The sequence below is a fragment of the Microtus oregoni genome, unplaced genomic scaffold, assembly GCF_018167655.1.
Source record: "Microtus oregoni isolate MIOR12 unplaced genomic scaffold, Mior012 000004F_ref0000308, whole genome shotgun sequence".
NCBI lineage: Eukaryota > Metazoa > Chordata > Mammalia > Rodentia > Cricetidae > Microtus > Microtus oregoni.
Genome location: NW_024543063.1, coordinates 12,071,788 through 12,083,832, shown reverse-complemented (window position 1 = coordinate 12,083,832; position 12,045 = coordinate 12,071,788). Strand labels below are relative to the sequence as shown.

Genomic DNA, 12,045 nt, shown 5'->3' with positions numbered 1-12,045 from the left:
CATTCCCTTACCGGCTACTCTGGTCGAGTTCTTCGTTACCACCCATGGTTGTGCCCAGTCTCCATCAGAGCCCTGTGCCCCCAGAACTGACCAGCTGAGCCCCTAGAGGTCAAGGTGCTGTCACTGTCCCAGTCTGTGACTAGCACAGAGCAGCTGAGTCAGCGGCCAGCTGCCAGGTAAGGTGCTGGCGGGACTGGATCAGCCGGGGACTGCGACTGAAGCAGGAGGTTATAAACTGTGTGCTCTGAGCTATTCAATTTAATTTCATAAAAATTTCATTACAACCTTGAGATACAAAGAAGAATTACTAAACTAAATAGCTACATATATTTGACTGACAGTTGAGTCGGATTTAATATTCAATACATCAAACAAGGAGGCCTTAGCCTAACAGACGTGCCAATCAAAAGCTCGTGGGTTCTGTATACATGGGGTCTTTCACTGAGAACACCTGGCTATTCCCAGAGCTAGATTAGGAGTGTTTCTCTACCGGCTCGACATTATGTTCACAAGAACAGATTTACAACCTCAAACAGACACTCCTGAGACCTGTCTCAAACCAGCAGAATCTTTGGAGTGGTTCCTATCTTTCAGTACCTCATGCATGTTATTTTAGCCAATTATTCTACCCCTGAGCTACATCCCCAGCCCTTGCTGCTTAACCAACACGTTTAAAGAGAGACGGGGAAGGAGCAGCTAGACGGCTCAGCGGGCAGGTGTGCTGCCATCAAGTCTGATAACCCACATGGTGGTAGGAGGGGACTGAGACCTGCAGTTGCCTCTAACATCTGCATATGTGCCATCTGCCACAGCATGCGTCCCATCCAAACACACACACACACACACACACACAACAAATTTAAACAATTCAAGGTGGGGAGAGAGGGCACTTGGCAGGCTTCACTAGGCTCTAGGCTAAGCAGGACGCACTGGAGTTCAACAGTTCTGAGGCTACTGAAGCTGGACTACAGGTGGACTCTAGAACCATAACCCCGGGAAAACGAACAGACAGAATGTCTCTTCGAAGAACACTGCAGTTGACGCAGGGGCGTGGCTGATAAGGAACAGGTAAGCTATGTCAGTAGCTTCCTCGTGGTGGAACTCATCTAGAGACAGGGAGGGAATTAGGTCATCATACCTCTGTGGCCTCCTCAGCTGTGACAGAGCTTCCAGGGCTTTCATCCTTGGTGATCAAAGTAACTCCATCTAAAAAGTAAGGTAAAGGGGGCTGGAGAGACGGCTCAGTGGTTAAGCGCATTGCCTGCTCTTCCAAAGGTCCTGAGTTCAATTCCCAGCAACCACATGGTGGCTCACAACCATCTGTAAAGAGGTCTGGCGCCCTCTTCTGGCCTTCAGGCATATACACAGACAGAATATTGTATACATAATAAATAAATAAATATTAAAAAATTAATTAATTAATAAATAAAAAGTAAGGTAAAGAACAACCGAGACGATTTCATCATCAACCACGGGCTTCCCCATGCATTTGTGTGTGCATATGTGCATGCATGGACACACACACACTCACACAAGCAACATGTGTCCCATGCACACAAACAAGCATATGCACATACATGTATACCACACACATGAAAAAGAAAAAGTAAAAAGAGAAGTCATACATACACACATACACATATGTGTGTGTGTGTGTGTGTGTGTGTATATTTAAGTAGCATAAATATTTGAAGAAAACACCACCACCTTACCCTGAACAACAATTTCCCAGAAATGATTTAATTGTTTAATTTCTACTTTCTCTCGAAGGTCTTTCAGGAAACTGTTGAAGCGCTGCTCTTCTGAAAACTGGGGGTGGGCAAGAGAAGAAGAGGCAAGTCAGGGCAAACACAAAGCCAAGCATAGCTCCATACCAATGCATTAGACTTGAACCCATCAGAAATAATGTGCACGTTGGTAACCAGAAACCAGCAACTCAGACTGCTCTGGCTTTTGTGAGTCAGAGGTGGCTAATCCTGGGAAGGCACGGAGCTGTCGAAGCCATGTAGATTTTGGCAGCTTAGAACTTTGTTTTCAAACAAAACAACACTTTACCGAATGCTCATGCAACTCAATACATTGATCATCTTACTTCAAGAATTGTCAATTTATCTAATCTTTGTTTCTTCTTGTGTTTATCAGAGATTGATCACAGAACTTCATGCACGCTGGCCTAGGGCTCTACCGCTGAGCTACGTAACTCCAGCAGTGACTCAGCCAGTCTTGTTTATACCCCATCTCACACTGCTCTATCAATAACTTTAAAGAAAATTTTAATTATAGTATTTCAATTATAAATATTTATGCATGTCATAACTAATATATATATATATATATATTAATTAAGAAACATTCATCTTGGCTTGTTGGAATATGCACTGGGGAAATGGAAGCAAGGGAATAAGTTCAAGGCCGGCTCAGCTGTACAACTATAAGCTCTAAGCTAGGATGAACTCCTGAGACCATGCCAGTAGTCAGAGAGACTACGAAGAAGTGGAGGAAAAGGAAAATACATGCCATTGCACATCAGAAAATTGAAGAGGGCCATAAGGAACAAAGAGCCATTTGATATTGTTTCTTTATATGAATTTCATATTCTTTTTAAAAACTAATTTTACATATCAATTCCAGTAAAATACCACTGTTTCAAAAATAAAAATAATTTTAAAAAAAGAAAGGAAAAAAAACCCAATTTTACTCTTAAAGCAAGTCTGCGTTGAGATGGACTGATCCGTCTCCAGACTCTTTTGGACCTCTCCTATCTTGTTCTCATCTTTGTTGTAGTGATGCAGGTAGAACATGGGGCCCTGTCCACACTAAATTACTGAGACAGACAGTCCACCCAAGTCCTAACTGGCCCTGATCCTGCTTAGCTTGCGAGATCGGATGTGACTGTGCCCTCAAGGTGGTGCAGCCAGCGCCCAGCTCTCTGGCTGCTGACATTCTTCCCCAGCTGTGCTGACAGGGTCCATGAAGCCTGAGTGAGATTTTAAAAGCAACACATTTTCCCTCTCCCCATTTAAACAGACTCCCTCTGGTTATCCAAGTCATCCTTCGTCTTCTCTTGATTCTACTTTTCCAACATTTTGTGGTTTTTTTTTTTTTTAATCTGAAGGGTATTTGGATCATCTCCTGATGACATTTTCTCACTTTCTTGTCATTCTTTGTATGAACCTAAATCATTCACGGATTAACTTGTTCACTGGGCACCCACACAGAAACACTCTACAACTATGTCTGTTTTAAAAATACACCTTCTACTTCAATCTTGGCTCACTCTTGCCGAGAGGACTAAAGGTCAGAAATTCTCTGCAAAAGGTTTACAAGCATTTCCTTTCTTTTTATTCTTTGAGACAGGGTTTCTCTGTGTAGTCCTGGCTGTCCTGGAACTCACCCTATAGACCAGGCTGGCCTTGAACTCAGAGATCCACCTGCCTCTGCCTCCTAAGTGTTGGGATTAAAGATGTGTGCCACCACCCAGCATAACCATTTTCTAAGAGTTCCTAACAAAACAAAGAAAATCCACTTTAAACACTGGGAAATTACTGTTTGTAGGGTTCTTTTTTTCTTCTAGCATTCATATACCCACTCCTGTCTTTGTAAAATCCTCCTCAACAATCACACTAATATATATTTTCTGTCAATTTTCCTAAAAGAGGCAGCTTATCCTTTATAATGGCAGGGCTACCAGAGGTCACAATGGGACTTTCCTCAGTTCTCTAAGTAGGAACATGACACCTGGACACTAGTGCCAATCAAAAGCTAACTCAGAGAGATGAATCCATCACCCCCACCCCCGCCCCAACTGCCCCCATTCCTCCTGAATGATGATAATGACGGCTGCAGAGAATTTAGCCATTTCTACTACTCTTGTATACTGTACTGTTCGCAGTGAGAATGATGCTTCCAAAACCCAGGCTTCTTTGTGGGGGTGCTGCTTGCCTCTGCCCTTTGACAGCTGTTGGGGCAGAAGCCGGTGAGCGCAGTTAGTACCTGTACAGCCTCCTCCCGGAAAGCTTTGATGCACTCCATACTCTTCAGGAAATACAGTATTTCGTTGGTATCCACAAACTGCTCAATGTGACTTATTAGCTGGAGGCTTGCTGGAATATAAGACAATTTATTCTCTTAGGTGGGAGGGATGTTTGTGAGGACACAGTACAGTTCTTGGCACATAACTGTAAGGATAAACTCTTTTGTTCAAGAGCCTCAGAATCTGGGTGAATATTAGCCAAGTTTCTCTAGGGAAGGATAAGATGCAAAAATTCCACCTCAAAAGTCTACATTTAAGAACTTTGGTGCTAGGCATGGTGGTGCACATCTTTAGTCCCAGCATTCAGGAGGCAGAAGCAGAAGGATTTATGGCAGTTTGAAACCAGCCTGGTCTACAAAGCAAATTCCAGGACACCCAAGGCTACACAAAGAAACCCTGTGTCGAAAAAACAAAGAAGGGAGGAAAGGAAGGAGGTTTGGTAAAGAGCTAGAGAAATAGCTTAGCAGTTAAGAGTCCAAGTACTGCTCTTCCAGAGGCCAGGAGTTCTATTCTCAACACCCACAACAGTCTGTAACTCTAGAGCAGGGAAGCTGATGCCCTATTCTGGCTGTCATAGGCACTGTACTCACATGCACATACTCAGACACAGACACATAATTAAAAATAATAAATCTTTTGAAAAAAGAAATTTGCTAATATTTGCTATTTGTCAAGAAAGAAAATTAAATTTCTAACGGGCTTAGAATTACAGCTAAGTATTCTTTCTCGGGTATCAAACACAAGATTGTAGCAGAATATTTTCTTTTGTGTTTTTGCTTGTTTCATTTTAAATCTTGTTCTTGGCTTTTGGGGGGTTTGGGTTTTTGGGGTTTTTTTTGTTTTGTTTTTTTGTTTTTTGAGACAGGGTTTCTTTGTATAACTGCTCTGGCTGTCCTGGAACTCCCTCTGTAGATCAGGTTGGCCTCAAACTCACAGAGATCCACCTACGTCTGCCTCCTGAATGCTGGAATTATAGCATAAGCCACCACCATCCAGCCTTGTTCTTGTAACATGAACGGGGCCTGTTTGTTCGGGTTTTCTGTCCTGCCTGGTTCCCACAGCTGTTTAGCCCCAAAGAAAATCACACAGAGATCTCTATAAGTCATAAAGCTGATTGGCCGATTAGCTCAGTCTTCTTATTAGCTCCTGTAGCTTATATTAACCCATTTTTCTAATCTATTTTTGCCATATGGCTCAGTACCTTTTTCAGCTGGCAGGTCACATCCTGCTTCCTTGGTGGTCTGTGCAGGACTGGGAGAAATCAACTTCCTCCTTCCCAGAATTCTCCTGTTCTCATTGCATCATTTCTACTTCTTTTCTGGTTTTCCCACCTATACTTCCTGCCTGGCCAATCAGCGTTTATTTAAAACATGATTGACAGATTACAGACAATTCTCCTGCATGTTGTTGTTTTTTTTTTTTTGGTTTTTTTGGACAGTTCAAAACTACACTTTCTAATATAGTCATAGGAAATTAATCCTTCAATTCTCTAACTCTGAGACTCAGGGTAATACAAACAGTACCAGACAATGAAAACTAACAAGCTGGCAATAACCTACCTTTTAGCAATCCCAGATCACATTAGAAAACAGCAATCATTACTGTGTCTATGCCCTTCCTAGACCTGAATATTCCCCCTGCTTCTCAGCACTGTACTCGCTCTGGACACTTAATAAACAATAGCTGTTAGCAGGCAACGAATAAATGCCTCAGAAAGCAGGAGGACATTAATAATATTATCATTTACAAAGCAAGCCGCAACTCACAGTTGCCTCACAAACAAAGAAAAAAGGAATTCTTCAGTATGAAAAATGCAGCGGAGGAGAGAAACATGCCCTGACCTAAGCTGAAAAAAACAATGAAACATAAATATCATGGCCTAAAGGTGCACTGCCCTTTGTCCCTGAAAACTACGAACTTCTTGGCTGCATGACAATTTATGCAGTATGGCCAAGATATTCTAAGACCACTATTTCCCAAAACCGTGACTTCATCTGAACATCCTGCTGAAAATGTATGTGAGAGAGAAGTATTAAAGCAAACTGCTTTTAAGAGTCACCTGTGAGGGCTCAAGGCCACTAACTTTGTGAATCAGAGACCGGAGCATTATTCAGGGTCTTACAAAAGACCTGAAATCAATGCCATCTAATCATTTCCTGAGGACCTTAAAGCATGTGAAAGGGATTTAAAAAAAAAAAAACATTTCTAAGATAGCAATTTCTCCGGGAAAAGTATCCCCAGGACCCATTCCATCTCTCCTACCAACCCAGAGATTATGATCTCCATTACCATAAAGCATTTGACAAATTTGAGGATTAAAGAAACACTTCCCTATGCAATTTGAAAAATCTCCCCCAATGTGTCCTCCGGCAGTAAATTAATATCCACGTACAATGAAGGAGAAACAGCATGTTCCAACGGTCTTTTAAAGGAAAATAATACAACCCTGATTATCGGGCAGGAAAAAGCTATCTACAAGAAGCTCAAAGCAAACAAAAGCATTTTCTCCTTTCAGCATGCAAAGGAAAAGTAACCCAATGTCTGGCATTTCTAATACAGATCACAACAGCTTCCTTTTGCAGACGGTTTGATATAAAGTTTACCTAGCATTATAAACCTAGGCACAAATAAAGCTCTTCAGAGGTCAAGGACAGGACACTAATCCCAAATATCCCAAGTCCCCCATTTTTTTTGAAATGAGAATGAAGAATCTTAGGAAGCTATAACATAACGGTTCTCTTTGCTTCACTTAATAACGACTTCATCAGCTTGTCCTATTTAATATTTATTGTGTATCTACTGTGTGCAAGATGCGATGCTATGTTCCTCTGGATTCAATTAAGTTGAAGGTAAACTCCTTCCCTTTGAGGACTGCACAGTCTACTGGGGAACGCAATACACATCATCATCATCATAATAGGGCATAGATATGAAGAGGACTTTGAATGGTGTGAGATCGTATTAATTTATCTAAAAGAAAAACGTGTATGCAACTGAATTTTTTCAAATTTTTGGTGATTGCATAAGGCAACATCAATGAACATGGCTCCTAACTGAGCAACAAAAAGTAGAAGCTGGCTTTCTTCTAGCAGAGCTCAGGGAGACACCTTAGTAGAGAGAGTATTACCACACAAGCATAGGGACATGAGTTCAGCTCCCCAACACCTCGGTAAATAGAGGCTCCTCAGGTGTCCTGGTTAGCTAGTCTAGCCTAATTAAATTGGTGGGTTCCAGGCTCAGTGAGAGACACAATCTCAGAATATAAGGTGAAGAGTGATTGAAGAAGATACCCAAAGTTGACCTCTGGCCTCTACACACATGCATATGTCCACATGTATACACACGCATGTCCTCATATATACACACACATTTCCACATGCACATACAGAAGCATACACTCATGCCCACATGCATGCACACACAGGTTCACATGTACACGCACATGTGTCCACAAATATACACACCCATATATATGTTCGTATGTACACACATATGTCCATATATATACACACATATGTACACAGATGTACCACACACAGGGTGAGGGGAAAAATGGGAGAGAACAAATAGCCCTAAATATGAAGAACAAAGGTGGGAAAGTGCCCAGCATGAGTGGACAAGAGAAAGGGAAGAAAAGCAAGTAAGAATTAGAAGAGAAACACGGAAGAAGTTTCCAGAGTGTACAGGTGAGGAGGGTGAAGCTTGATTCCTGAGAAAGAGCAGAAGACGAAAGGGCTCAAGGCTAAGCCTTAGGAATGACAGTATTTAAACACGGACAGAGGAATGAAAGCTGGAGGAAGCCAAGAAGGAACATAAAAGCCAGGATGAAGCTGGGCAGTGGTGGTGCACGGCTTTAATCCCAGCACTCGGGAGGCAGAGGCAGGCAGATCTCTGTTGAGTTCGAGGCCAGCCTGGTCTACAAGAGCTAATTCCAGGACAGGCTCCAAAGCTCGACAGAGAAACCCTGTCTTGAAAAACCAAAAAATAAAAAAAGAAGAAGCTCTCAGGATTTGTGACCATATGCAGATGCAGTCTTTCCTATGCACCTGTGTCTGGCTGCCTTGTCCTCTCCCCAGCAAGGTTGAGGAGCTCGGACAAATAAGCACAACCACCTTTCAACAACGCCAGTGAACACAATGAGTTGCATTTTGCCCGGTGCATCCGGCTCCCGACTCTGAATTCTGCCTCTTTACCTAGACTGTTTCGTGGCTCACTGACTACAGTGAACCATTTAACACCAGGGCATAACTGTGATTGGTAATGCCTTACATATTGAATATTAGGGAGAGATGTGAACAAAAGACTTCCCTCCAAACATCTGGGGCATGTCCTATTTCCTTGCCATCTTTTTAAAAAGATGCAAAAAAAAATGACTGGGGAAAAACAAACTTTCCTTCCTAGTTGGTTTGTGCTTTGGTTCCCCTGCTTTGTTGTATGAAGGAAACGACTGATCATCAGGTGCTTTTCTCTGCTTCTACAGCAGTTACGGGGCTAAGAGACAGTCGGTCTTCATACTCAGTAAGTCACAGATTCAACTGTAACATGCCAAAATGTTCGGAATTAGACAATGATTCAGTAATACTTATTAGCAGCTAATATAAAAAATAGCCATTTTAGGATACTACAGCAGGCAAAGGGCCTTTATTATCTTAGGGAGGCTTCAAGAGATCTGTTCTATATTCAGGTTGTATAGGGGCTTAATAGAGTGTCATAGTTAGGGTTTGACAGTTGCAAAGAAACACCATGACCAAAAAGCAAATTGGGGAGCAAAGGGCTTACACTTCAGCATTGCTGTTCATCACTGAAGGGAGTCAGGGAAGGAACTCAAAACAGGACAGCACCCTGGAGGCAGGAGCTGATGCAGAGGCCAAGGACGAGCTTGCTTCCCATTGCTTGCTCAACCTACTTGTAAGAACCCAGAACCTCCAGCCTAGGGATGGCACCACCCACTAAATGAGAAAATGCCTTACAGCTGGATCTCATAGAGGCATTTCCTCAACTGAACCTCCTGCTGATGACTCTAGCTTATGTCAGATTGACACACAAAACCAGCCAGGACATAGAGTAACACAAAATCTTGTTCATATGTGAAATGAGCCCCAATATTATCATGCATTCATGTCACATTCAAAAGAGACCCAGACTCAGAGATGTTCATTCCATCAGAGGAAAATGGCAGACTTTCTGTGTTTTACCTGAAATACATGCCCTCCATCTACAAAAAACATTTGACATCACCACAAGACAGACTATGTTCCTTCCCAGTGCATGGTAACCAGGGCCAAGACACCTGGGGCCATAACCTAGCCTGCCCTTCCATGAACTCGCTACCTGTGACCTACGAAGATGTGTTCACTCAAATGGAAGAAGGTAACTATGGGTTTTCCTCTTACCTAACAGAGAAAAAGAAGCAAGAGACTCTCTCACCTGTCACACATCACATATAATAAATGCTGAAGGATCCTGAATGATTTCATTGAACACAAGCATCATTCAAGACGTCTCTCGATGGAATCTCACTGCTTCAATGCCTCATGGGAAGTTTACTTATTGCTCATTTTGCAGGTATCAGTAGTTAAGTAATTTTTAAATGGTAAGAACAGATTGATATTCCTAATGACAATTGTATCTTAATTTTTAAAACTTATAAGGCAACAATAAAAATTTAAGTGTTTAAATCATAATGTTAGGCCACCCATTTTTAACAGAATAAAAACGAGTAATGTTCATTGGCAGATAAATCTCTAGGCAAGAAGTCTGTCACCAGTTAAACCTACATGTAAATTCCAACCCTGTTTAAGGCAGAAAGTTGGATGGGATATGTGCTTGATAATAAAAGGGAATCTGTCAGCTTAAAAGCAGGCAGCTAAAATGAATCAGTTCACAAAACAGCTTCCCTTTTGTGTCTCTTTACGGTAGGAATCGGCTGCTGAGGGTAAAGCCTGTGTGTTCACCAGCCGGGGGAAGAGGCACTCAAAGCATTTCACATAGGGAATGTAGCATGAACAGTCGTTTATCTCATGACGAGGAGCTATGAGGCCAACTGACCACGTTCTGTCAGGAAGCATGCAGCAACAGCAAGAAGCCTTCAGCACTTTGCACCTTGTGACAAAAAGAAGAGAGACTAATGAGGTAACCAGAGCCTGGGGACCTGTGCTATAGCAGGCAAAGCCATGAAGGACCAGAGATGCTGGGATGTCCAGGCAGATGGCAGGGCCACCTCAGTCTCCTGTCCCTTGTCCACCCAGTGCACACAGGGCCAGAGTGATTAGGTGCAGATCTAAGGGCCACCTGCCGCGAGCCTTATCATGAATTTACAAAAACAAAACAAAACAAAACAAAAACACCTCATTTTTTTGAACTGGATATTTCCAGGAGAACTGGATATTAACAAGACATTATTTAATATAAATAATAAAGGAAGACAGCATTTGCAGTATTTTCTCTTTCCTTCCCAGAGGTGGGAACAACAAAACCCAATTAAGGGACTGAAAAGGCTGGTCAGCAGAGCTGATGCTTTCCCTAGGCATTTGACTTTTTTTTTTTAGGTTTTACTCTACAAAAACAGAGCCACGTAAAAACCGTTCTTTTTACTAATTGTAACACCTTTAGCGAGTGCCATACATTTCTTTTCTTCAGGTTAGCATGGGGAAACAGCGGCAGTTACCCACCACCAGGAGCAGCTGACTAACTGCCCACTGCACCCAGATAAGTACAAAATGAAGGTATTTCAAGTATTTCTTTTTAAAGGACAAGAGACAGGCTGATTGTTTCTTAATACAAGATTCCAAGAAGTTTTCCTTGGATGTCTGTGCGCCTGGCTCTAATATTCCTGTTTAAGTCTATATAATCTCTAGCGAATATTCTTACTGGAGAGAAAAAAATCAAAAGACACAGAACTACAAAAAGCATAAACTTTATGAGCCTGAAAATGGCCTTTAAAAGTGCATGTTCAAGCATCAGTAAGCAGACGGAGCTTGCCCTTTGCCTCTTTTGTCCTTTGCTCCTAAGAAACCGTTCTGCTGGACTCTGTCTAATAATCCTTCAGTTAGCACAAGGGCTGTGGCCTCCTTGTAGAAAGAGAACAAAGACCAACAGGTACACAGGGATCTCCACCGCCATCACATTTTATATGCTGGCTGGGTAGCAGGGGAAGCTGAACTAAGAACACAAAATGCTGACCACCTCAAGAGAAGAGGTGCAGCCCTGGACTATTTTATTATTATCATCGTCATCGTCGTCATCACCATCATCTCTTTCCAATAAGTAAAAAACTCAATTAAAATCTCACCATTTAAGCTCCACAAGTTCCATCACAGCCCATTTTCTCATGCTTAACGATTTTCTCATTAAGTGCAGTAATTTCTTACAAATTGCACTAATAAAAGCAAGTCCTGCTGGGTGTTTCCTCCCTTTTTAAATGCTGTCTTTTCATTGATGTGTTAAATTAAAACCCCAGGCACAAGGAGCAGAGTAAATGCAAAGTCTTCATGGTCAGGGTCTATTCCTAAGGTCTATGTGATCTCTCGTTTTATTTTTGTTTTTATTTGTGTTAACTGTGAGTCCTACTTCTGTAGCTACAAAAAAGGAGGCTACTGAAGGCCTCATAACCTTAGTAGAATAAAAATGGTAGTTTAAGCTAAGGAAAGATTAGAAGAATGACAAACTCACCACATGTAAAAAATCATAACAACATATCATTTTAAACTCTGGATGGCTAAGATCTTCTTCTTAAACAGTCTGGTTGTAAGACCAGATCTCTTGCCAGGGTGGGTGGTAGTTTAAATTTCATGGCCAATGGATGAACTCCACAACATTTTATGATCTTGCAACTTTTTTCATTAAAAACATACATTAAACATTAAAAGCTTATTAACATTTCCCACAAAGCCTAAAGGTCATCAGTTAATACAAGAAATATAGCAGTGAGATACAGAACAAAGAACATTCTCTCTCTAAAACGATTAATTTTCTCTAGTTCCAGAAAAAAATGAAGGAATATATTTGAAGCA

The 12,045-nt window shown here is 41.7% G+C and overlaps 1 protein-coding gene across 1 annotated transcript in view; it reads right to left on the bottom strand.

Moving 5' to 3' along the window:
• The window catches only part of Xrcc5 (X-ray repair cross complementing 5), a 96,325-nt gene that overhangs the window by 13,309 nt on the left and 70,971 nt on the right, over nt 1–12,045 (bottom strand). The window contains exons 17-19 of the mRNA XM_041650012.1: nt 3,994–4,103; nt 1,713–1,809; nt 1,139–1,206 (exon numbers count right to left, since the gene is read on the bottom strand). Of these exons, the coding sequence (XP_041505946.1) occupies nt 1,139–1,206; nt 1,713–1,809; nt 3,994–4,103 (275 nt within the window). The remainder of the gene's footprint in view (nt 1–1,138; nt 1,207–1,712; nt 1,810–3,993; nt 4,104–12,045) is intronic.